The 26,983-nt window shown below is 40.1% G+C and overlaps 1 protein-coding gene across 2 annotated transcripts in view; it reads right to left on the bottom strand.

Moving 5' to 3' along the window:
- Nucleotides 1–634: 634 nt before the first annotated feature.
- Nucleotides 635–26,983, bottom strand: part of CMYA5 (cardiomyopathy associated 5) — a 66,755-nt gene continuing 40,406 nt past the window's right edge. The window contains exons 9-13 of one of the 2 annotated variants that reach the window (XM_006119181.5): nt 26,613–26,760; nt 15,889–16,022; nt 14,238–14,337; nt 12,156–12,332; nt 635–10,803 (exon numbers count right to left, since the gene is read on the bottom strand). In XM_006119181.5, coding sequence (XP_006119243.3) covers nt 10,551–10,803; nt 12,156–12,332; nt 14,238–14,337; nt 15,889–16,022; nt 26,613–26,760 — 812 coding nt within the window. In that variant the 3' untranslated portion in view covers nt 635–10,550. Of the gene's footprint in view, nt 10,804–12,155; nt 12,333–14,237; nt 14,338–15,888; nt 16,023–26,612; nt 26,761–26,983 lie in introns of those variants that run through there. The other variant, XM_075932342.2, reaches the window with a different exon arrangement.

The following is a 26,983-nucleotide window of genomic DNA, read 5'->3' as shown; positions in this document are numbered from 1 at the left end:
TATGAATATGACCCAGGCAGGGGAGGTGCTAGAAGCCCCGTGAATAGCCTCATGACAGGAGAGGCACCTTTTGGTTCTTGGAGAGCCCAGCATTCCCAAACAAAACCAATGAAAATTTAACCTCTACAAGGGGAAATCTGTTATTTAACTAGTTCTATGAATAAATAGGGGTGAGGTGTTTTGTTTTTTTAAGAAAAAATAAAAAACAAAGGGAACAATTGTTCCAACACTGATCACACTACAGTATAAAGTAACTATCAGGAAGCTATCTGAGAAAAAGCTAAGTATTAGAGAACAGGCACACAGTAGACTCTCTCTAGGGCCAAAGGCAGTTGTGAAGGAACTTTGCCTGTGCAACCCTTCATATGGGGCACTGCTTCCAAAAATCACTGATCAATGAGGCTGAGCAAAAGTGCACTTAAGTGGTGCACTGACAGGGGGGGAAAAGCCCGGTTATACAGTTGACTAATTTTGTTTTGCAGCATTACAAACTCCTACCATTTGTAACATTTCCTTGTCAAATGAATATGCATTTGATCTAGTTAGTTCAGATAAAGTCTAAGATTACCATGCATGTAAAATAAATACACAACAAGAGTCATATTAAAGTAATACAGTTCATGTTCCTTAACCTACGGCGTTTTCTCAATGATCAGTTAATAAAAATTTTTGAACAAGGGAAAACAAAAGATGTTTTCTCTGAGTATGTTTAATGAAATAACTACTTACAACATTTCTTCAACATCAATAGGGTCAAATACAGCATATTACAATAGAAAGCAGATGGATTTTCAAATTTAATGCATTGCTTAAAAAAGTTAACACACTTTACAAAAATAATCTTTATTTCTACAAAGAAGAATTTAAATACAGCATGCTTCTCAAGCCTTCCCCTATATTTCTCTCTGATACTGTCAAATACCTAGCTGAAGTGTTGGTAAAATCACTGCTTCCACCTTTCTTTTTCATTTCCCAGAACCTGGGTTCATAACATTAGAAAGTAGGTTGCAGCTAGTTAAAATATGCTGTAATGTGTGTATCATGTATTGGCAAAATTCTCTCCCTGATCTGCACTCTTATGCTCTGATCCGCCATACAGGTCTCTATTGCACATTCTGTACTCCTAACTAACTTCCCCTTTCACATCCTCAAAGGATGGCCCTTATGGTTTTTAACATTCCTTCTTATAAGTATCTCATTTAGGCACACATCTGTGACTTTACATTGCCCACTACACTGCAGCCATTAATTCTCTTTATTAATTCTGCACTGCAGGTAAGAGAACATCAATGCAGTTTAGAGAGGGGAAATTTTGGCCACACAATGTACATCATCTAGAGATCTAGGTATTTCTATTCCACAGTCATCACAGAGAGACTTCAGTCTAAAAGGTTCCTTACTATCCATAAGATATGTAGTGTCACAGTATCTACAGTACCATGTACACAAAACAAAAATTCTTGATGTATTAATTTTAAAAATCTATATTGCAAATTATTCAGTTTAATATCTATATTTTAAAAGCATAACTACCAGCCCTTAGCTCAGTTGCTAAGAGATTAGCTCACTATTATTTTAAACTCCAGAAGATCAAATAAAGCTGCTTATCTCAATATGAATATTGTATTTGTTAACAGACAGTTGGATTAATGTGAAAGATTCCACAATTAATTCTAGCTTTCTTTGAAAAATAGCTTACTTTAAAGAGTTGTGCATGTAATCACTCAGGATTTTAGCATCTTCTTTATTTGGCCATTAATGGAGATCTTTGGAAAAGCAGCAAAAATGCTATAAGCTGGCCATGAAGAGTAACCATCCAGCTTGTTATGCATGCACAAAAGAAACAAAAGCATGACACTAAATGGGCCAAATCCTCTCAGACACTTTAATGAGACTACCTGCTTGAGTAAGACAAGTTAGATTTCACCCCCCCCCCCATTTTTGATGTATTACTTGTGCAGGCTCTTGACTGCATGAGACTCTAAAATACTCTCCCTGAAGATTTTTAAATAAACACATGGGGCCCAATCTTGCAGCCAGTTCTGCATCCTGAAACTTCAGTGAGAGTTTTATAAAAATATGTTCTGTAGTTACTGACCCAGTTATGATGGATACTGCCTTTTCCCCATAGACATCCCTAACTTAAGTACCAAAAGGGCTGTAATACTATGGTAATGAGAGCTATACAAACATCTGTGTAATTTCTTGTGCTCCTGTGTCAAAGGTGGTGTTATCTGAATCAAGCACAAACCTTTACCAGACTCTTTTTAAAGCAAGAGATGGAAATGGAAATGGAAAGGGAAACTCACCTTTTGAAGATAAAATAGCCAACATTTATTTAGTAAGCACTGGTAGTGCGATAAACCTTGGAAGTATTACTGTAAATTGTAATGTCATATGTAGTATTTTATAAATAACAGAAATAAAACATGTACATATATAAGAAAGAACTGCATGATTCCTTGACATTATATAATCAGCATTAACTCAGCCAACTCTGAGTGTCTTATGGGTGTTACATGTAAAGTATTTTTTCCCTCTGGTTTTATTCTACATATCACTGTTTGTATAATTTCAGCGGGGGCTTCATGGCTTTATGAGTGGTGAATTTTAATAGGTCTCGTTGAGGAAATAAAATGGAAAGCAGGCAGATAATTAGTACACTGTTACATATAACCTTTATTAATTTTAACCGAAGGTATAGTTCTACTCTGAAAAGTGACTGTGAAAATGGGTGTGTGGGATGACATATTTATCATGTCCCATGATTCGGTTCTGCTAAGCACTTCTCAGGATAATCTTAGCACCCACAGAACTGGAATATGTAATATCTGCTTAACTTACAATCAGAGAAGTGATTTTTCTCATGGTCAGCCCTGCAAACTAAGATTAGGCTCAAAGTCATACTGAGTTCACTCCTCATGCCTTATCACCTAAAATAAAGATTCTGCAAGGCATATTATGCCCCTAGTTATACCTGAGCACTCCCCTGGTCTTCAGTGGATTTCTAAAGGTATAGCTGATTGGAATTAGCTAACACATCTGTTGGCACATAATACATAAGAGACTCCAATTATTAACATCACTCATCATTAACAGCATTGATTCTGTAGGGCTAGCCTTAATAAACTTATGTAAGTGAACATGTATTTTTGCCAGTAAAATGAGCAGATGCATTTCTGAATTCACTTGAGCAATACACGCTGTGTAAGAAGATGCCATTTATACAAAGTCATCTTTCAGAATAGAACAATACTTTACGCTATACCTTTCCCCCCTGGTTACTTAATTATTGTCAGGACAATTCTTCTGTTTGGGACGAATCTCCGCTCTATTCCCCTATGTCGTGCCTCATGATGAACTGCAATGAGATGTGGCCCATGACAAGAAAACACTGGTTTCCGGTATGAAAAGCATAAGCAAAAATATCCCTGTTTGATACAATGAATTTTGAAACTCTTGTACAACATGCTGCTGAAGGCTGAATAGGGCCTTTACTTTTCCTTCCTTAGGTAAACAAACTGACAGGATCTAGCTTCTGATCTGTTAATTAGGAATTCCTTGCTAGTTAAATATGAATGACTTTATACAGATTAAAAGCTTCAGAGGAGTAGCCAAGTTAGTCTGTATCTGGAAAAACTAAAAAAAATAACAAATAGTCTAGCACCTTAAAGACTAGAAAAACATGAATGTTCATGATACCATCTACATTTTTTGTTAGTCTTTTAGATGCTGCTAGACTATTTGTTGTTTTTTAAGTTTATACAGATAAGTTTATTTATATTAGTGGTCCTATAACGTATGTTGCTGTTTTCAAAAACCAAATTAACCCTCAACCTATTTGAAGTCCCAATTTGTGAATGATTTTGGAAGAGAGAAATTCCAAATGAATCTAATGTCACATTAGTCTTCATAGACTATTAAAAAAAACCAATCTTATAGTGTCAATAAGAATGTGTAGCTAACTCATATACCAAAGAAAACATCACAATAATGGGATTTAGCATCTACATGTTCCACTTTAAAGTAAGCTTGGTGATTGATTATCACTATCAAATTTCATAATCAATAGTGCAATTTTCTTTCTTTCTTTCTTCCATTCTGTATCTCCAAAATAAGGTCTCGCTAGACCATCTATAGTACAAAGAAATTTAAACTCAAGTGATGTTTCCTTTAAAAATTACTGATTATAATAGAAAGTATTGCTCATAGACAACCCACCCCCATATGGTCTGCAGTATATTCATAATAGCAAGTTCTATCTGATATTCACTATTACAAGCTGACATTGAAATGAAGCATTTAGCTTTCTTTCTGGAACAGAAGGGCCTAAGTGAGATTTGTGGATCAATACTATCTGTACTAGTGAAAGTCCCATTCAGCGCTGGATTGTGACTGTAGAAATTAATGATCATTTCTTACATCCAGGCATGTATTCTCACCTCAGAGCACGAGGACACATGGACCTAATCCAAGACCTGTGAAGCTAGTGGGAATCTTTCCAGTGCATTCAGTGGGCTTTGGATCAGGCCAAATATTAATCAATGCTAAAAACAGCTGAAGGAGCAAATCCCCTTGCCTCAAGATAAAAACATGCCCTAGGCTATTCCAAACATCCTTAGTTTCTTAGTGTTGCTTTGTCTTGACATTAAAGAGCACCTGTGCAATGATAAGCATGGAATGATGAACAGACTGTGTACATATATTGCATAAAGTCATTCGCATTTGGAAAAAAGTCTCAGCCACTGCCAGCTGAACTAGCAGCCTATGCATCAAAAATAATTCACACAGTTGTAAAGTATCATTAAACAAAAACATCCCCAGAATGTGAACAATACATTGACTTGGATCTTGTTTTTGCATAGGTAAGCTATTAATCACAGTATCCAGAAAAATGGGTGGAACGAGCCCCAACACCTTGATTCATTACACTTCACAGTGAAAAGCATCTGTGATTATATTTTATAGTCAAACTTACACTAGAAGCACATTCTAGTAAATAAATTCTAGGAGCTTATCTCTCCCTGTATTCCAAAAATCAATACAAAAAGAACCATGACTGTATCTCTAGGTTCTCCACGGCAACCGAGTTTATACTGCAGTGCATACTGCTGTGTTTTGGCAGATCATATTGTGGGATTTCAACATTGCACTTCTTTAAGAAATAAACACTTTGACAGCTTCAAAAATGTATCCAATATCAGAATGGGCAGGAAATATATACATCTTGCTCCTCACTTCTTATAGACAGATCCTGACAGATACCAACAAAAATGCATAAAATCCAAGAACTAATGGTTTTTATTCAATGTGCTTTTCCTCATTTAAATATATTTATCTTTTCCCTAATAGCATTCAATGATCTATTATGTTCTATCTCACACATGCTTTGAAACAGGTCAATTAAATAGATGTTGATTGAATATTTTAGTAATCTTGTACCACATTATTCTTGGATTATTGGTTAAATTAAAATTATCCACATACTTTGTCAAAAACATATAGGCTGTGTCTAGACTGGCAAGTTTTTCTGCAAAAGCAGCTGCTTTTGCGGAAAAACTTGCCAGCTGTCTACACTGGCAGCTTGAATTTCTGCAAGAACACTGACGATCTCATGGAAGAAATCAGTTCTTCTTGCGGAAATACTATGCTGCTCCCGTTCGGGCAAAAGTCTTTTTGCGAAAAAGGGCCAGTGTAGACAGCTCAGATTTGTTTTGCGCAAAAAAGCCCCGATCGCGAAAATGGCGATCGGGGCTTTTTTGCACAAAAGTGTGTCTAGATTGGTGCTTTTGTGGAAAAGCATCTGTGCCAATCTAGATGCTCTTTTCCGCAAATGCTTTTAACGGAAAACTTTTCCATTAAAAGCATTTGCGGAAAATCATGCCAGTCTAGACGTAGCCATAGACTGTTGGGGAACCTATGGCAACACTGAAAGCCATTCAAGACAATCCCATTCAAGTTGGAATTTCTCCCTATATGTGAATAAGTAGAACCCTTATTTAAATGTATAAATCCAAAGGACTAAATTCTGCTGTTAGGCTATAACTATTCAGGCCTGCCTGCAAGGACCTGTCCTTTAAGAATTTAAGTGTGTTCTTACTACTTTACTAATTACAGAAGTTTAAAAACAAAGAATCAAAATCATAGCCTATCTGTATGTGATGGTCTGAGGCCTTACTCTTAAGCTAAGGCTTTTGGCTAGCAGCAGGAGCATCCATAAGCAAGGAAACATGCATTCACGTCCTTCCAAACCAATCACACTGAAATAAGGCAATTTGGGGCTGTTGGAAAGGTGATCCAATCTAACACCACTAGATAAAGGGAAGAACCCAGGAGATTTAAAGAAAACTTAGGCTGATAGCTTTTTTTTCTGTAAGGACCAACTTATCAATCATTGGGGTTGTGAAATTCTCATTTCTTTATTGCTTCGTTATTATGCTTCCCATCACTTAATTGTTTATCTATATTGCATCTGTATTATCTCTGTTTTTTATTTTTTTATGTCTCCTGTATAATTAATTTTGCTGGGTGTAAGCCAATTAAGGTGGTGGAATATAATTGGTTAGACAATCATGTTACAATATGTTATGACTGGGTAGTTAAATTTCAGTCAAATGATTGGTCAAGGCATATCTGAAAATACTATTATATACACTGGGGAGAAACAGGAAGGGGCGTGAGAAAACAAGGGAACAAGAGGAAAAAGAAAGGAACCTGGGTTCATGCTTGTTGGAAGCTAATCTAAATAAACATTGCATTGTTTGCATCTTCAGACTTTGGGTATTGCTGTTCTCTGTTCACATGAGAAGGACCAGGGAAATGAAAGGGTGACGGGATAAACCCTCTAACATCTGCTTTCATGTACCTAGATTTAAAGGAAATGGACTGTGGCCCAAAATCTAGAGAATCACAGCTTCATAAGATGTGTCGTAAGCTGGATTTTGCATTTGTATTGCTAATTTGCTTTGAAGAGGATAAAGTCACAAATGGGCATACAGCTTTATATTTACTTTGCATCTGACCAGTTCATCTGTCTTGGCTGTTTCCAGAGTTATTTGAAATATATTACTAATGAAAAATATTCCAAACCCCATTTTTTTCAGACAGAAGCATACAAATAACAAAAGTGTAGATTTATACATCATTTAGAGCAGTGTTTCTTAAACTGTGTTGCGTGGCATACTGTGTGCTGTGAGGCAGTCGGAGGTGTGTCGCGGAGAACAACAGAGTTCAAAATGGCCACCCTTAAAGGGGCAGATGACCTTTTTTTTTTTGGTCAATAACTTTCCCCTGACCCTAATTTCCTTCCTCCCTCACCCCCACAACAAAATCCTTGGTGTTCCTCATAAACAATAATTATTGTCTGGTGTTCCTTGGTCTTAAAAAGTTTAAGAAATACTGGTTTAGAGTCAACCCACAACCACCACTTCTTATGTTTGACAGGTCTAGTTTTTGCAGTAGGCAAATGACAAAATTCTGGTGAAATCAAAATTTTGGGCACAGCTTATTCCTAGTCCTACAAACACATTCCTCTTTTTGGTACTGTGCACATAGGCAGCAAAGGTATCAACCAAAGCTTAAAAATGTAAATATAAAAACAATGTACCCTCTCATTTATCTAAATGGTCTGTAGGACATCTAAAAGTTTTGGATAACCAAGTGTTCAGCGAACTGGAAGTGCTATTTTGAACACAGGATGACATGGGAGACGCATTGGATTTGGATAACTAGGATTTTTGGATACAGGGAATTTGGATAACTGAAATTACACAGAACATCAGGAAAGCACTATCAAATAGTCCTACAAAACAGACAGAAATACTGTATTTGTATAATTGAAAAAGCATTTGCTATAGAAGGACTATTATAATGCTATCTGCACAACAATTCATGGCTATAAACCAGTCTTGTTTTGTCATTTGTAAACATTGCCAGAAGCATTCTAGCTGAAGTGAAAAATGTGGTTTTGGTTTTCTTTGCCATTCTTTCTCTCCTTAACCCCTTTTTGTCCCCTTTGCAATATGTCACGTCTTTGCTGATGAGTCAGCCTCACCTTGAACTGTAGCTGCCCTGTAAGGATGTGGCAATGACGAGTAGTAGAAGACGATGAAGCTAAAATAACAGGAAAACTGGGATTTGCAGATTTAGTTTCATTTTCATAAACATTTTCTGAATTTAGTTATTAAAAGCACAACCAAGTATTGTCTGTGCACTCAAATCTCCAGTGCAATCATTGGCTTTCTGGAAGCTCTAGGAAAGCACAATGCCTACACCTCTGACCTAGTCTTAGCCTGTTTCCCTCCATTCTATTCTCCTGCCTCACCCCCGTCCCTCATCACTTATCTTCCGTGTCCCCTGTGTGTGTTACCCTGCCAACCATCCTGAGGCTTTTCCCACACTGCTCTTATCACACACATGGAATACGCTCCCCTCTCCCAAGCCAACAAGCCAGCTCAATCCATCTCCCAATTCAAAGGCATTTCTTCCAGGATGCTCACAGGGAGCCAGGAATAGTGTTTTAAAACAAGAAAGCACTTTTAACTGACTCATCAATATGTGCAGAGGCTTACACTAATATACCGTAAATTAGCGTATATAACCTGCGGGTTATACATGTTTTTACAAACCCCGCCCCCCTCCCCCGTGGGGTATATATGTTCGCGGGGTATACAAGTTTATTTTTACCTATTAGAATTGGATTAAGTCAGCTCCGCTCCGCTGCAAGGAGGGCCCGACACGCTTCCAGCGCACCTGCGCTGTGCTCTCCGTTCCCCACCCAGAGGAGGGTGGGTTGCGCCTGGCTGTAGCTGCGCAGGGCCTGGGCATGAGTGCGGCTCCCCTCCTCCTGCAGGCCGGCCAGCTTGCCTGTGCTGCAGTCTCTGTTCCCCCCTGGTATGTGCAATTACCGTGAATTAGCCTATAGAACTCACAGGCTATACATGTCCACGGGTAATCTAAGGGGTTTTTTTACACAGCAAAGAAAGATCGCAGGTTATACATGAGCGCATGTTATATACACTAAAACACGGTACTATGTGATCTTGTCATTTCCACCTTGTCCTTCCCTGGTTTTTGTTACCCCTGCCACTATAGCGAAACCAGAGCACAAAGCCCATGGGACATGGAGCATCTCTTACCGAAGCCTCTAGCACATTTTTAGGTGCAGTTAAACTAAATGATAAATAAAAGAACAGACTGTGATTGGACACCAACTGTGATCTTGACAAGCAGAAACCTAAATTGTAATTAATTAAAAATTATTTTCAACAGCAACTCTCCTCAGTTAGACATGTGAAACCCCCCTTACTTCGGGGGGAGCGGGCATTAACAGAGATGAGAAGAATAGGTAACCACAAGGGTGGGCAGCAGGCATCACACTGCCTGCCATCCTTTAGGGTGAATACATAGGAGTTCACAGGGCTTCATTGGTACAACCACCAATTAATCTGGCAAGAGCGCTGATTGGTGGAGTACTTAGAAATACAGCTCTGTCTAACACAGGGCAGCATTAATACCAGAATATACCTCTGCTGGCAAGGTTTAATCATATTCAAATGCCAACGTTGTAGTCTTATCTAGCAATGTCTATGGCGCTCATCATCACAACACCACCCAAGCATCGCCTCTTGCTAACTAAGGTCCACTGCTAATGTAGACAAAGCTCAAATGGGACAAAAAGAGTACAGTAGAGGCAAGGAGATCATCTCTGGGGTGTTCCATACTTAAGTGTGAAAATGGCTAAGGTAAGATCCAAGACAACATCAATTTATATCCAATATGAAAAAGGGAGCATTCACAGGAAGCTTGATGGCAATTTTACTCCACAGTCCCAGGCTAAAGGGCCTTATCTGGGCCCTATCTTTAAGCCATCCAGGCAGTAATTTTTAGGGCCAGAAACACTAGCAACACTTTTTTAAATGGACTCCAAAACTGCACATACATTCTTTTGCTGAACATCGATTCACATTACAAGTGGCATTTGTGTGTACAAATCAGATCGCTGTCTCTGTCTGAACAATGTGGATGGAGAAGTGTGGAGTTTACTGATTCAAAATATTTGTGAGCAATGTTAGAGGTTAGTTTGGAACTGGCTTGAAAATGTTGCCCCTCTAATTTTATTTTCTCTGCCCATTTTTTTTTTTTTTTTTTTAGAAACAGATTTCTAAAGCTCAAAGAGAGAAGCACTATATCACATACAAGATCATTAGTCAATGTAAAAAAATTCAACTAGTCTTGTAATTATTTTTTTCTCTCAGTAAAGACTGTGGTTCCTGTTCATAAATTTCTCTTTCCCCCTTCCAATGCTCAGTTCTAATATATACCGTTTTTTCCTCTAGAGAATAACTTAATATATACCGCAAAGTACATACTAAGTAGGAGGCAGTCTATTATTCTCTCCATGCACAGAATACTATGTCTATAATTACAATTTAGTGTTGATGTGCAGGAGAATGGTGTGGGTAGCATCCGCTAAGAGAAAAATAGATACTCTCTTCCTCCCCCGCAAAAAACTATAATGGTTTGTCTTCCGGATAGTTTGAAAGCAAAGATTAGCTGTGCTTCACAAACTCTGGCAGCTCCATTCCTGTGTGCAGGTTAAGTACACCAGCTTTCTCCAGAACAAAGGCAGGGTGAGCAGCATTAGTAAATCTGTGCTTGGTGGTGAATAGAACTAGTCCCCTCTCTGCATTGAAGAAGGAAAGTGTCCCACCATTATAATCCAGCAGAAGGCCAACCCGGGCAGGCTGCTCCGTCATGTAAACGTCACTCATTACACCACAGTGGAAGAATTTATAAATGAAACTGTAAATAGCAGGAAAGAGAAACAAAATGAGAATCTATTATGCCATCAATCAAAAACAAACTACTATACTACCATTTATTTCCCAGCCATTAACAAATTGCTGCCTCTTGTACCAACACTTTGCAGAGTTCAGTTCACATGTTGAAAGAGCTCTCTGAGTAGTACAAAACTGACCCCTCATCTAAGCTGAAGTTATTTCACAATACTTCCCTCTACATGCTGAACTCTTACACTAGCCGCCCCTACCCCAAGACAGCCATTTTGATCTTATTCATCAATGCCTCCTTCATTCTTTTCCAGCCTCTGAGCCCAGCTGTGGCTTCATGGGATTTGCAGATGCTCAGCGCCTCACAAGATCAGGCCCTATTTATCTCAAATGTTACATTTAACTGACTGCTGCTAATATTCTCAGATTTAGGATTAAATTAAAAATGTACTCCCACAAAGCTGGCACTTTACTAGAAGTTGTAGTATGCACATGCCCTTATGAATAGGACTATGATCTTGGCTTAGAAATGTTTAGTACATTTCATGGCAGAAGTGCAAGTGAAAAAAAAGCAAAGTCACAAAAAGGAGAGTAAGTCCACCCCTCAGCAGCAGTTCTGTCCCACAGGCCTGTGCCTGGCTCCTCTTGCTAGGTGTTGCAGCCTGACAAATAGGGTTGCAGTACCACTTGGATCTGGTCCATCCGCTGCTTTGCAGATAGAGGCAGAGGAGTAGACAGGCCAAACCTTAGTGGTGCTAAACCCTGTGTGCTAAGTCTCACCACCTCTTAGTGTTTCTAAAGCCATTTCCAAAATTGCACTGACTCCATTCAAGTTCATGATTTCCATAACCACAGTGACCTCCATGGCCAATCATAGCCCTTCCTATAGAGCCTTAAGTGACCTAGGCCTGCCCTGTTCCCAATACAACAACTTCAGACAATGGGACACTCAGGCTAGGTGACCCTCGCTATAAAAGAGTGGAAAGGCTGTCAGGGTGTTCTGTGTGTCATCCCGAGGACTCTGGAACTTGCTTCATTGTTCCAGAAGCAACCATCTGCACATGCTCAAAAAGCCCTTTTTGACAGGGTTTTGCAAGAGGGTTGAAGGTATGTCCCCAGAACCTTGTTCCTGATTCACTCACTGGTTGAGCTGAACCGTGTTCATTTGTGCCTGATAAATGTTTGTTTTTCAATGCTGCTGGGTGTGCTAAGCTGCTGCCAGACTAAGTGTTAGAGCACCTAGAACTCTTGTATAGGTATCTGTTTAACTGTGACTTAAATCTGAAGAAATAAAAATAAACAAAGATGTCTTCAACCATAAGCAAAAATGTTACCTCTCAAGCACCTAGACTCAAGCCAGCTCACCTTGTTTCTGTAGAACAACAACATATGCACCAGGATGTATCATCCTGCCCCAGGATGCTGCCTTGTGGGGTAGAGTTGTAGCAGACTCCAATCCGGTAGCCTTTGCAGCCAGTGACAGTGGTTTCCCAGTAATGCTGGCCACGAGCTGGCAGAAGCTCACCCAGGACAGAGGGAATTCTATGAAGGGGGAGAATACAGCAAAGCCAGTATTTCAGCATTGTGACTGCACAGTCTTCTTTTTATCGCTTATGGACACATCATGTGGCAGATATTAACTTCATCCTCTTAAATGGAAGATTTTCAACATAAAACATTGAGTAGCTTTTAGGAAAAGCCCTCTCTGATTCTACTTGCACATTGTGGTAAGCTTACTGTGAGAATATAAAACTATTAAACATTATAGGAAGTCATATGACAGCCAGTAAAAGACACACAGGGATGTAGAATAACATTTTCAAAAGTGCCTGGCTGATTTAGAAGCTTACATCACATTCTCAAAAGCAGTGGGGCCGACAGTCTCGCTGGGCCCCTGGGCAAGGCGAGGGGTGGAGAGCGGAGGTGACACCACGCCCTTTGAAGGGGTGGGGCCTTGTTTAGAAGGGGTGGGGCTTGGGCTAACTCCCTCCCCTCTCCCGGAAGCTTCAGCTCTACCCAGATTGCGCCATATCTATCCAAGGCAGCCCTCAGCACTTCCCAGACCATGCCACATGGGACTCCAGTGGCCACAGCTGGAATCCCTGGGTCCTTATGAATCATTGGGCCCAGGAGCGTTTCCATCTGACTCACCCCTCCTGTGCGGTGCAGGGAGCCAATGCTCTCTCCTGCAGTACACCCGGCAGAGCAGCTAGCGCACTCCGGAATCGCCGGAAGTGGCGCTAAGCTGCGGGACTTCTGTCCATCCCGGGAAGCCGACACTACCGCCATTTTCACTTGAGTTAGGTAGTGGGGCTTCTCGGGGGTGGGAAGGAAATGGGGGCGGGGCGGACAGGACGCCTTGTGATCAACTGGTCGAGGCCTCGCGATCGACCAGTTGGTGACGATGGCTATAGTGCCTTAACGGAGATGCTGTAAATTGATGGGAAAGAGCTGTGAAGAGAGAACAGTAAATATTTCTGAAAGCAAAGTAAGATGTTAGTCTGCTACATTGCACTGCTCCAGGACCACAGACTGTGTCCCATAAATTAGAACAGCCTTTGGGCTGCTTTAGCTTACACCAGCGACCACAATTAGATGCGAGGGCATAAGGTGGTTGTTCATGCCAGTTGAACCAGATAATCCAGCCCACTTCATCATCTGTATTGATAATGCTTAGCATAATGTTGCTACTAGCATGCAAATAAATTAATAATAAAATAACAGATCACAATATCAGTGCTATTTTTATCTGACACATTACCTTGACACCTCAGTTCTGGAACAACCAAGGTGTTTTCTAAAATTCCATAATGATTTAGTATAGGTTGTTTTTAAATCAGCTGTCAAACAAATATTGTATGAGATACACGCTGTTCTATAAATCCAAATAGTGAAATAAATTGGTGTGACCACAAACAAAGTACCATTATAAGTTTGTAGTAATGGATGTTTTCACTTCACAGCAGTGCTAAAATTGAAGCTGTGTCCCATTCTACTTCTAAAAATGAACTTCTCATTGAAGAGGTGTTCTGTTCCCTCCTAAAGCAGTGTAAGTCCAGTTTCCCTTAGTTTTTAAGGAGAAGTTTCCACTTCCTTGCACCCTATATAACCATTTACAGCTGTGTAAAGTGGGTGTAAAATGTTGTCATTTGATTACGTATTTTGCATCCATCTAGTACAGTGATAGATGATTATACAGTGTACAAGGCAATGAAGACATAGGTTTTGCACTGATTTAATGAAATCAGTAGAAAAAATAACTTTGTTAAACTGGTGCAGCTTCCCGATGTAGACTGGGTTACACCATATCAGAGTGTTGCACCAATTTAACTAAATGTTTTCTCCTCACCATTTGAGTTAAATCGGTGCCAAAACTGGATATAGATAAGACTGAAGAGCTGGCCCCATACTGATATGAACTTCCATGCTCAAGAGTCTGATACTTACCCAGAGAATTTGGTTCTCTCAGGAAGGCATATCACAGTTCCATTGGCCGACACTTGCAAAGCAGGATGAGCTGTGTCACTCATCACATGAAATCTAGTTCCTGGTATTAGTCATGATAAAGAAACACACCAATTCAGAGATGACTACAATGCTAGTTTGAAATCATAAAACACCAAGCAAGACAACAACAATCACTGTTATCTAAGCAAGACACAGCAGCAAGAATGGGTTTCTCTTAGAGAACAAGAGCCCAAACAGCACACCCTTAAGCACAACTGCCCTTCTCATGAAATTCAGATCTGGATCTGAACATGGCAGCTTAGAGACATCCTATTTTTGCAAAAAAGGAGGTGGTGTATGCAAGTGGCAAGCCTTAAATCAGGGCTACACCTACATCAGCAGTGTTTTCCCTGCTTCACACTCCCACACATAAAACAATTATACAGCAAGAGAATCAGTGGCTACCAGCACTGACTAACAGCATTGACAAATTTTCATCATTTTTGTTGTGTTTTCCAACATAATCATGAGAGTTTCACAAAGAGGAATCCAGCAGTTTTGAACATTAATGGTTTTCTTTACTATACTGTAGTGATCCAGTTCCCCACTAGAGTAGCACACTCATATATACCAGTGGTTCCCAAACTTTTTGGCATCATGCTCCCCTTTTTTATTTTAGAAGACCTTCCTCCTCCCCCCTCCAATAGCAACAAAACTTGTTGAGCAAAAAAAAACTTAATTGGGGAGTTTGGGGGGAGGGCTGGGTCACCTCGAGTGCCCCCCCCCCCCTGGAATTTCTTCACGCCCCCTAGTTTGGGAACTCATGATATATACGGCCTCACTGTGAATCTGCCAGAGGGAGTCACAACAAGCGATACTCTGGGAAGTTGTATGACTACATACAGTTTGTTGCTGTAATTGTTCTCCAAATTTCTTTACTAATCTTATTGCTGCCTCCATCAAAATCTTTTTCATTTGTAATAGTAATGTTGTGCCAAATAAGGCAGAGGCTCCCAATGGGTTAAAGTAGCTCAAAAACTCTTTGGGCAACACAGAGATCCCTAGTATTAAAAATGTTTTGAAAAATACTTGACTTCAAAACACAGCTCTTCATAGTTGAGCTTGCCATCCAGTATATTCTTCTAGAACCCTGGACTAAGTTTTCTTGAAAAGTCCAATTACAAACTTTCAGTGGTATTTCAGATAATTCTGTATAATTAGTTAATAGAATCTTTTATAAGTAATGTCTTGCCAAGGCTAAAAATACCAACCCAAAACATATCCAGGTAAGGCACCCAAGGGGATGAAAGACAAAGATCAGTTTCTGTTCATTGTTACAGCTGTTGAATGCACTAGAGCTGTCTAAAGAGGGCAGAACTTTGTATTGTTTTAGGAACTGTATAAAGTTCCAGAACCTGAAAAATATTGGACAGTTTCCAATGGCCCTGATACTGATTTCACATACACCAGCCTTACACTGGCCAACTCTTCTAAGTTATTCCCAATATATACGAAATGTCAGTCAAATCAGAATTTGGCCCAGTATGTCATAATAAACCAATTACTTATAGAGACTAAATTTCAGCATTACATTCTGGGGCACTTACATCATCTCTGCGTGCCCTGCCACTCTACCCTAATGCAGCTCTACCTTTTGTTGAGATGAGGGCAGCTTCACTCTGATCACTTGTCCCAGATGAGTTGACAGCTCTCACATAGAAGAAATAATTCACATTGGGCTGCAGAGTAACTTCCAGTTCTGGCTTTTTTATTCCAGCAAAAGATCTAGAAAAATTCAACAATTTTTACAGTTGAAAACACACTTATCATGAAACCAAATTAAAGTTATCTTTTAAACAAGTAGCTAAGCCATTGTAGCTATGTTATACTGCACTTGAATATTACAGTGATGAGCACTGTAGGAAAAAATAAGGTTGGATGGAAGCATGGACAGATCTTTTCTTCAAATTATAGATGGATTTTATTGTTTTATCTATGACATTTCCTCTTGTTTTACTGGCCGAGTCCTTTAAAGGGACCTGAGTTTCCACTGCCTTGCACCTGCTGTAGTTTTTTACAACTATGCAAATCAGGTGTAAAATTAGACTAATCTGATTTAGTAGCATTTAACAGCCACACTGTGCTCAGATTGCACAGATGGGAGTGAGTATTCAAAGCACAAGCCAGTGGAGAATCAGGATCCCTAATTTTCATTGATAGTCACAGTAAAATGGCCTTGTTGCCAGATAAACGAGTTAAGCAAGAAATAAAACCTGCAATAAATACAGCTTCATATGAGAGCACATGACCGGCATGATCAGGCTGCTTAAATACAGATTTCAACAATGTTTCAAATTACCACTCTTAGAGTATACATGGGAACCACACATCTTATTGTGGGCTCTTGTCCATTCAGCTAAAAAGATGCGGCATCCCCTCCCTAACTTTGCAGTGCACTTTAACTAGCTAGGTTTACAAGATAAAGCAACAGGAGAACCACCTTGGCACAGTGTCCTACTTTGATTAATCCTGCCTTTTATGATCCCTCAAAAGCTCCTGCTTTCACACATCGTAGACAGCTGGAACCATGACACATCCAGGGAAACTGAGGAAATCAGTGCTCACTCAATCTACTTCACAGACACTTTCAAATGGCTTTGAAGGCATCGGGGTATCTAGAAAAATATGAACTTTACTTTTTATTCTGATGGAAACACATGGTCTGAACTCAGTATTTTCTCATTTTCTAGGTCCATGTTTTCTAAGTCCCACAGACACACACACACCCATTGCATACACACAACTGTATCCAAGTGCACAGCTAGCAGGTAGTTGCACCGATTACGTAACTTTGCCCACAAATACCAGTCTGTACATACCATACAGTTACCCAATTTTCAAGTGTAACTGTAGGTTGTTGTCTGGGGCAAATTCTGCCTTCTTCCACAGACCTGTCCCTTCACAATTGATTCTGTTGTACACGATGGAGCTGGATGTGGGGGATGTGGATGTAGGGCATGTCTAGACTTGCTTTCACTTTCGAAAGAAGATATGCAAATTCAGCACAAATTTGCATATCTTCTTCCAATCGCTTTTTTGAAAGAGGTTCTTTTGAAAAAGAAAGTAGTCTAGACACGTTTCTTTTGAGGAAAAAACTCTTTTTTGAAAGAACCGTGTAAACCTCATTTTTTTAGGAAAATGGTTCTTTCGAAAAAGGGGTTTTTTTTCTCAAAAGAATCACATCTAGACTACTTTCTTTTTTGAAAGAACCTCTTTCGAAAAAGTGATCGGAAGAAGATATGCAAATCCGCACCAAATTTGCATATCTTCTTTCGAAAGTGAAAGCAAGTCTAGATGTGCCCAATCTGTGAACAAGACTCAATGTGCCATCTTTTGGAAGGAGTAGAGAGAGAGAGTTGGGGATCAACCACAGCACAGAATCTACATCTCTCTACTTGCTGTATGGGTTCTGGATAAAAAAAAATGGCTCTGCAACTTTTCTGAAACATGGGAAAATGATTCCTCTCATCCTGGTTCCCACCATGCATCTCTCCAGCGTCCAGTTGGCTAGTTAGACCAGCTGCTAAGTGTTTGAACAAAAGATAGATGAAAATGGTTCCAGCAGGAGAAATGATGGGAACCCCCTCACTTAGGGCATTGAAAATGAGATCAGAATGGTGCCAAACTGCAATGAGTGCTCTTGCATCAATAGGGGGATGGAACTAGATTAGTCCTTATCTCTAAGTTTTATTTCTAATTTCTATTATTCCACAGTATGTCAGACTGCAAATGCAGTTTGCTACATAAGCCCATTATTATTAATTGATCTAAACTGTTTTTCTGCAGATGTCCCACCAGAGAGCAGTACAAACTGAAGAATGATTAGTGCTCATCCACTAGTATTTTCCAGTGCTCATCTGAGTCTTGTTTCTTAGTCTGAGCAAAATCTCACACTCCTTACACATTCCCTGTGAAGGCAAAACTCCCTTTAACTTCAAAGGGAGTTTTATGTCTATAAAGATTGCAAGATTGCACTCCATGGCTATGTCTACACTGACATTATACCGAAATAACAAGGAGTGCGTCTACACAGCAAGCCAATATTTTGAAATAATGTCGAGCTGGAGGACTTCTTACTCTGACTCGTGGTAACCCTCAGAGGAAGTCAAAGGAAGAGTGTTGTTCTTTTGACTTCCTGCTCTGTAGACAGCATCAAAAACTGAATTAAGCCATTTCGACTTCAGCTATGCAAATGACGTAGCTTCAGTTGCGTAGCTTAATCTGAGTTTTGCCCTGCTGTGTAGACATACCCATGTGAATACTGGGGCTAATTTCTTTCATGTCTCCATTGTATGCATTGTACAGTGGCATTTGTCTTTAAAAAACGGAGGAAAAAAATCACTCTGCCCTTCAAAGATGTTTCCAGTCTGAGTGAACTTCAAACGGTTGGGAGTTTTTATCTCATCAGGACTAAGCCAAACCTTGGTATAGAAATAAGCATGCAAATACCAAAAATAGATGCAGTAAATACAGAATCAGATAATCCAAAGTTGATGGAGACTGACAAACAGTATCACTATCAAGAAAGAGACTTAATTCGATGTGGTGCTTAAGCATGTGCCTGCCTTTAAGCATGTGAATGATCGTACCGATGGATTATCTCAGGCTCTGTGGATGGAGTGTGACCAGAGAAGGAATTACTAAAGAGAGGGTGGACTTTAAGTTTTGACACATAAAGGAGAAAGAATGGTCCAAGCATAGAAGTAGTGTGGAAAAAGGCATGATGAGAGTACAAGAAGAATGCAAAAGGAGCGCTTAAGAGGCAGGCTACAGTAGCATGAAAGGAGCCAGGAAGGAGAGGCAGCCAGGACTTATGCAGGAATGGAGTTTTGCTAAGCTTTGTCCACACGTCCTACTTTAAGTAAGATAGCCTGGGATACTCTAAAATATTTTAAAGTCCCAGCCTGACAACCCAACTGTTTTTGCAGGTGAACTCATTTTTCATAGTTCTCCGTTAGAAGTTCTGTGACAGAAGCAGAGAACACTGACTAAAAGAGTGCTAAAATCAAGATACATCAGACATGTATAAAAAATTGCTTGTCTCAATGAATGGACAAAAGCGCAGCACTTTTCTCTGCAGAGTGCCTTCCTGTTTTTCATACGAGATGTCACAAAAATCACTGCCCAACCATGAAAACTTCCCCCCCCCCCTCCATTGAAGAATAATTATATCATAAAATATGAGAAGGCTTCTTCACCTAACCAAAGGCTATACAACCTGTCCGTCTGAACAGAGATGGGAGCAAGCTGCAACATCCACATCTCAAGTCAGGCCAAACTGTTTCATAGTACAGGGGCATTCAGACCTGAGGTTTGTGTTTAGAATAGGATCAGCAATTAAGTCCATACTGGGATGTCCTCCAGGTCTGAGGATATTTGAATTTCAGCTTTGGGCCCATTTCAATATGAGATAGTAGTATTTCATCTACAGCTCAAATTAAATAGCAGCACAAAGTTGTCTGGACTCAGAATGGACCCATCAGTAAAATAATACAAGTCTGCCAGCAAGGTACTGTGCTTTGTAACCTACTTTAGCTAGCTTTAAGCTTCCTAAGAATAAGAGCCCATCAATTTTATCTGAGATTAAGGGTTTAAAAAATAGCCCTGCTGGTGCCAACTAATAAAAGAGGATAAACCAAGAAGATGAACATTCATTTGCAACATACAGTTAATTTCACCAGCTCCAGACACATAACAAACTGAACCCCAATCAAGAAATAAATCGTTGAAGGCCTTATCTTTTGGTCAGGCTGCTGGGGGAAGAGATGAGGTGGAAAACTGAGCCAATGACCCTGCTTCTCTCCCCACCCCCAGCCCCTCTAGAGCCCTAGGCAAACACTTTTGTCGTTTATGCATTAGATCAGCCCTCTAGTCAGTAATACGAAGTTTAGTATGAAAAAGGTGTTGGTTTATGTGAGTACATGGTAAGTAGGTGGAAAGGGAAGCAGCACAGTTAACATCCCCTGATGGTGCTATGGGAAAAGCCTACTTCATTTCCAAGTCCCCCATGACAAACTGTGATGCTAGATCTCCCTTAATCTAGCATAAACCATTGAACCCTATAATTTCTGTCATGGAGGAAGGAAAATCAATCTAACAAAATATGCTGAGTGTTCTGTTCTATACTCGCTGTTTAAAATATGCCTGCACATTTTACAGACAATTGGAAATGTAAAAAGATAATTGTCTTGTCAAAGTATGACACATCCTGGCCCTTCTTCGAGAGTTTTTTTTTTTTTAAGCTTTCATACTGTTTCTATAAAATCTTTGATAAAAAGTACAGGGTATTAAAAATAAAGGCACCGATGGCTTTTTCCTTCCATTTTCTCACTTGATTGTTTAGAATGAGAAATCTAAGTACTGTATTAGAGTCTGTCTCCAAATTCCAGGTATTATATGTAACACTGTTTGACTAAGCAGGAAAGAATTACAGCTTTCTTTATATTTAAATTGATTGTGTCACCTCACTGATGCTTTCTCAGTGGTCAGAAATTGCCTAGTACACTGAACATTTTCCTGAGACATGAGAAATCTGATTTTTTGTTTTCATCCATACAACAATTATATCCCATTTATTTCAATAAAAATTCAAAAGGGGGCACTTTCAAATTCAGTAGAAGCCAGGGGGTGACATATATATATTAAAGCCCTCTGTATTTGAAATAGCTGTTTTCCCTTCAAACCATCCACCAATGAAACCCAACTTCTAGAGCTGGACTGACATCATCCATATTGGTGTTGGGAGCAGAATGCACATAAGATTTTGCCAGCACATATATCTCTCAGGAGGGGGCCAACGGAGAGGGAAGAATGGTCTTATGGCTAATTCAAGACCCGGGAATCAGGTGATCTGAGGTCCATTTCAAGCTGTGCCATGTGCTTCAAGCCTGCTTATCTGCCTATCTACACCACTCTGAAAGGAGCTTTAATTGTCCCAGAATAACTAAAGGATGAACCAGGCTTCCCTGTTCAACACAGTCAGCATTTCTATAACTATCATTCTCTATGGAGACAATACTTCGGAGAGTGGCCCCAAGCAAAGTGGCCTATTCCCTATTAGGCTTGTATTCCTGTTATTAGATAAGTACAGTATTGCTGAGATATCTGAAGGTAGCAATTGGCATCAGAGTGCCAACTGAGGTCCATCACAGATCAGTGGTGCTGAGTTTTGCCAGTAAGTGGCCTATGTGAAAGGAGTTGGTGATCTTAGTCTAGTTTCTACTGGACACATGTCCATGTCATTAAACCATCATCATAACTGGCCTTCATTGTCATTTTTCAATGCACTCTCCAAAAGACTGAAAGGGCAGGAGACATAGTATTATTCTCACTGGAATGTTGTGAGCAAGACACAAGAAGATATTCTTCCGCTCTACTCTGAACTGATTAAGCCTCAATTGGAGTACTGTGTCCAGTTCTAGGCACCACATTCAAGAAAGATGTGGAGAAACCGGAGAAGGTCCAGAGAAGAGCAATGAGAATGATTAGAGGTCTAGAGAACATGACCTATGAAGGAAGGCTGAAAGAATTGGGCTTGTTTAGTTTGGAAAGGAAGACTGAGAGGGGGCATGATAGCAGTCTTCAGGTATCTATATGGGTGTCCCAAGGAAGAGGGAGACAAATTGTTGTCCTTGGTCTCTGAGGATAGGACAAGAAGCAATGGGCTTAAACTGCAGCAAGGGAGGTTTAAGTTGGACATTAGGAAAAACTTCCTAACTATCAGGGTGGTTGAACACTGGAATAAATTGCCTAGAAAGGCTGTGGAATCTCTATCACTGGAGATATTTAAGAGCAGGTTAGATAGACATCTATCAGAGGTGATATAGCTGGTGCTTGGTCCTGCCGTGAGAGCAGGGGACTGGACTTGATGATCTCTCGAGATACCTTCGAGTGCATCTTTACAGCAGGGCTTGACTCAAAATAAGCTACGCAAATTGAGCTATGTCAATTGTGCAACTTATCTAGAAATTAGGAGCGTCTACACAGCACTTATTTTGAAACGGAGCACTCTTCCTCCTACTTTCCTTACTCCTCGTACAATGAGGATTACAGGAGTTGGGAGTAAGAAGTCCTCCAGCTCGACAGTATTTCAACTTTTTTTTAAATAACTGCTTGCTGTGTAGTTTTTTCGAAATAACGCTAGGTATTTTGAAATAATGTTGCTGTGTAGATGTACCCTTTCAGGTCTAGTATTATATGATTCTATGATTTTTTTGCTGCCAGAGGTAGTTCCCTCCACTTTAGGATTCAAACATATTGTCAAGGCAACGGGCAGGGATGCTTCCCTGCTGTTTCCTCTGCCATGATTATTCTGTGCATAGATGGAAGAATTCAGTCTCTAAGGGTGTGAGTATTAAATTCACTCAGGAAAACAAACACAATTATTTCCACTTCTTATGAATTCACCACATACTAATTTCTGCCTCACAGGTTTCTCACAGTTTCCATCTGAACAGCCCACACAGCTAATCCAAGGACTATATTTCTCTACATTTTTCATTTCCCACCCACATCTCCATTAACTTTTCCACCCAGAAAAGGTGGAACTGTGAGAGAACAGCTGAGGTACAGAAAGTGAAAGAATATTTCAAGCCCACCTACCCTGGAAAAGGATTGAATGGCAGGAAGGATGTGTGAGAAGGAGCTCCCTGAATTCATACACAGCCAGGAGGAAATCTTCAGCCACAACCATAGCAATGTTCTGCACCTCATGAAGACAGAAAGTTGAAGGGGACAGGGACATTTGTGGAGAAAATCTTTGTGCAGATTTCTTTGCAGAGATTCTTCCAAACACACCCATTGGGGCACTTGAAAGGGTGTGGTCCTGTCCCCATAACTGGTGGATCTCCTGGAGCTTCCAGGAAGCCACAACCATTTGCTCTTGATCCAGTCCCCCCATGGCTCTTTGGAAGGATGGATCCATTGAAGACCCTTTTGTCTGTGCTGGCTCATCAGAAGGATATATGCAGAGATATTAATGTAGCCTAGGACTGTATTTCTTTTCCTTGGTAACATCAGCAGGAATGTGTGATTTGCATCCTTGACCCTCAAGTTGCCCTCTCCTCCCTCATTCTCTGCTCCCTCCACAATGCCCAGGCCACCTCTGCAGTTATATTACATTGATTCCCACTAGTAATGCAAAACCACCTTTCAAGGGGAAGCCAAGAGGCAAGCACAAGATGGGGAGTCTCTGGGCATCATGGAGCTGCTGGAGCAAAACAGGATGGGACTAGAAATACAAGTTCTCTGTGTAACTGGTCTGACTCTGGAACATCCCCAACATCTGACGTGGCCGTGAAATGCACTCCCTGTTTGTCCCATGCTTCCAATTGAAGAACTCAGAGGAAACTGTAGGAGACATCCACCAAGTTTCCTGGGCCCTATGTCAGGGGGCCCTAATTTTCTGTTATGTGATGGTATACTACCAATCATCATCAGGCTGCTTCCTATTACTTGAGCTATCTGCAAAAATATTGAGGAACATCAAGCTTTACTATAGAACATTTTCTAGGCTAGTCTTTTCCCTCTGATTTTTGTGAAAATTAGGTTGGAAACTGTTGTTGTATATAGTGAATGGGGGCAAAAATCTTTCTAAAAATTGGGAACATCTCCCTGGAACAACTTTAAGAAATTTCTTTTTTTTGTTCTTTCTGAAATGTCACTCTGGTCATAGTGAAAACTATTTTCTATCCACAGACAGGCCAAAATATCAATTTGATTCAGTAATATACAGACATATAGATTCATAAATACATCAGATTTTGCATAGGCACATTTGACAACAATGGCCGGTCAGTCACTTTGCAGGCACAGTTATCTTTGCACAAGCAAACTGTTCCACATTGAACTTACTTTGCTCACAGCTGGCAGAAAACTGTATCTTATTCATTTCTGTTATTTACCAGAATAGAGGCTATTCCAATTAATTGTAAGTAAACTTGGAGTCAACATGTATTGTATGGCAACCACATTTTGCCAAACTGAAGACAGTAGTGGCAGGAATTCAAAGGCCCCATTTTAGCTGCTCTCATACAGTGGCTTTCCATTGGCTATCCCACAAAGAACTTCTGTTCTTCCCTCTGTTTGGATTAAGACAAAACTCTACGTTTTGGCACATTTAGTCCATGCAGACCTCAACTCCCTATTTAAAGATCAGAAGGAGCCATGGTCGGTCTACTCTGTAGAGCTCTGGCGGCCACATTTGGCACATAGGTACTGACTTGTTTTTGAGGCTATTTAAATATTCTTTTAAAATGTATTTATCCTGTTTAATATTCCCTTTCCTTAGAGACTACCACCAGCTGCCTCTGAGTATGTGTAGCCTTGTTCATTTTTGTTATTTTTAAGAGCAGTTAAGCTATCCCCCAAATGCCTTTGGACAATGGGCTCTTGCCTCTGAATAAACATCCATCTTCCTTACTGTCCCTGCATCGTGAAGGCCTGAGGGGATTTTCTTGTTCTCTCTGTTGCCATTCTTTGGGAAGGTACAAGAGGACAGAAAATAAGTGAGCACATATCCTGAAGTCTGTGGCGATGCTGATGTCACCGGGACCTCTCTCTTACTCTCCACTGACAAATATGTGCCTTGATATGGATGACAAAACCACATGTAATCAATGCCATCATTACTGTGTTTGAACTGATAGATGGTAGGCAGAGCTGGGTGGGAAGTGGTTTTGTTGTCACATGAACATCTGAGATTTCAAAAATAGTCCATTCCATTATCAGAATGAAACAAAGACCCTTTGAAGCATTTTTTTTATGAAAACAAATAAACAAACAAACAAGAGAAATAGCTTCAGCTCAGAATAGCCAATAGTCCAGTAGCTAGAATGGTAATGCGGGACATCAGCAACTGATGTTCAAGTCCTTGTTCCACCTGAATGACCTAATCACAGGGCTATTAACTATTCTGGGATGGATCTCCCTCCTTTTCCTTCATCCTTCAAAATTCCATCCTAGCCTTGAAAAACTTCTCCCAAAAGTTTGCTCAAAACCAGCACATTTCCACAAAAAGTTTTGGTTTAAATAAATTGGCATTAGCTGACAAAAAAAAAAAAAAAGTTTTTCACCAAAATGTTCCACACCAGCTCCAGCCAAAGAATTGGTTTGTTTTTCTGTGGGGGAGCCTCTTTTGACAAGGGGTAGGAAAGGTTATTAATTAGTGACGATTAGTATTTATTTTCCTAGGAGAAATCATTTATAAATTGCTTGCACTTGCCATTTGGATAAGCTGGTTATTGTAATTTTTGAAGTATGTGAATTATTGATAATTATTATTTGCATTACAAGAATATCCTGAATCTGAACCCACTCAGGATCTAGGGCCCCACTGCTTTAGGTGCTTCACAAATACATAGCAAGCTAGATTCCTGCCCTGAGGATATTACAATGTAAGGGTTTTGTTTTGTTTTGGATACAGCAAGATAAGGGATGTCCTCAAGGTACGCAGATGGAATGGATTCTGGAGTGGCCTAGGGGACAGGGACAGGGTGGTGGGCTTGAATCCCAGGCCACTCAACCCCACCCCACCCCAGCACCCAGAGCCTGACAGAAATGACCCCACATTCACCCACACAAAACTCATTGATGGAGCAGGTCTTAGGAAAGTTTACAAGCAAATGGAAAATCTTACAATTTAACACAGGCATAGTACATACCCAGGGCTCAACAAATCCATTTATCTACTTGCAAGTAGATTTCAGCCGGTCACCCCATTCACCAGCGGTGCACGCATGCCCCAGACCCACAGTGAGGAGCTGGCGAGTGGATTTCGCCGCAGTTTGTCGAGCCCTGTACATACCGGTAATGTACTTGTGATGTGTTTATTAAATCACATGAATTAATTCTTTTCTTATGCTCTAGTGTTGAACCCACACAACAGGTTTTCAGGTCTCTTAATTCTTTTTCATAAAAAATCAAACAGCAGACTTTCCAGACCCTGCCCTTCTCTGTTCAGCACAACTGCAGTGGTTTCAGAGAGGGGAGGAACATAGCTACATTAAAGGTAATAGAATTTGTCCTTTACTGTCTTATTTCCCAACTGAGGAGTAGCTCAATTTAAGTTTTCCCTGGGTAAAAACTGCATAAGGACTTGGGGCCTAAGTGAATGGGTCCGTTAGTTTAGAATAAAAGGACGATATTTCTAGCGTTCTCCCATCTAATCTCAGAGATTAGCATCTGGCCTAGAAGCTGATTTCTTATGTAATTCAAGACAAACAGAATAATCTCTTATGTAATAATCCATGATCTGGAAAGAGCTCATTAACTTCTATTTAATCTCATCTATCCACAGTTCAGACCTCAGAGACTAACCTGAGACCCTCTCCTTCAGGGGAATACTGTCTGCAGTACTCCAGCGTGAAGGACTTTGTTGCTTCTGAGTTGGCTGTGCTCCATCGGATGATGGCAGTGTCCCAACAGACAGTGCAGTCTTCTGCCTTTAGCAAGGGAGTAGAGGGTGCTATGAACACAATGACATATTAGCTGTACTATGAAGAATGGTACAGTCACTGCAAAACATATGTGCTAGGCAGATTGAAATGAAAAGGCAAGCACAAAACGTATACGTCACCAATCCTAAAATAAGAATGAACTGAATTAGCATAGAAAGATCATTTTCCTCAGATGTAAATAATGTGTGTGAAAAAACCCTGTAAACATCAACACTACAATAATATTCTTTC

The sequence above is a fragment of the Pelodiscus sinensis genome, chromosome 6 (assembly GCF_052426305.1).
Source record: "Pelodiscus sinensis isolate ZL-2025 chromosome 6, ASM5242630v1, whole genome shotgun sequence".
NCBI lineage: Eukaryota > Metazoa > Chordata > Testudines > Trionychidae > Pelodiscus > Pelodiscus sinensis.
The sequence above is the reverse complement of the archived record's forward strand: the minus strand, read 5'-3'. Positions and strand labels throughout refer to the sequence as shown.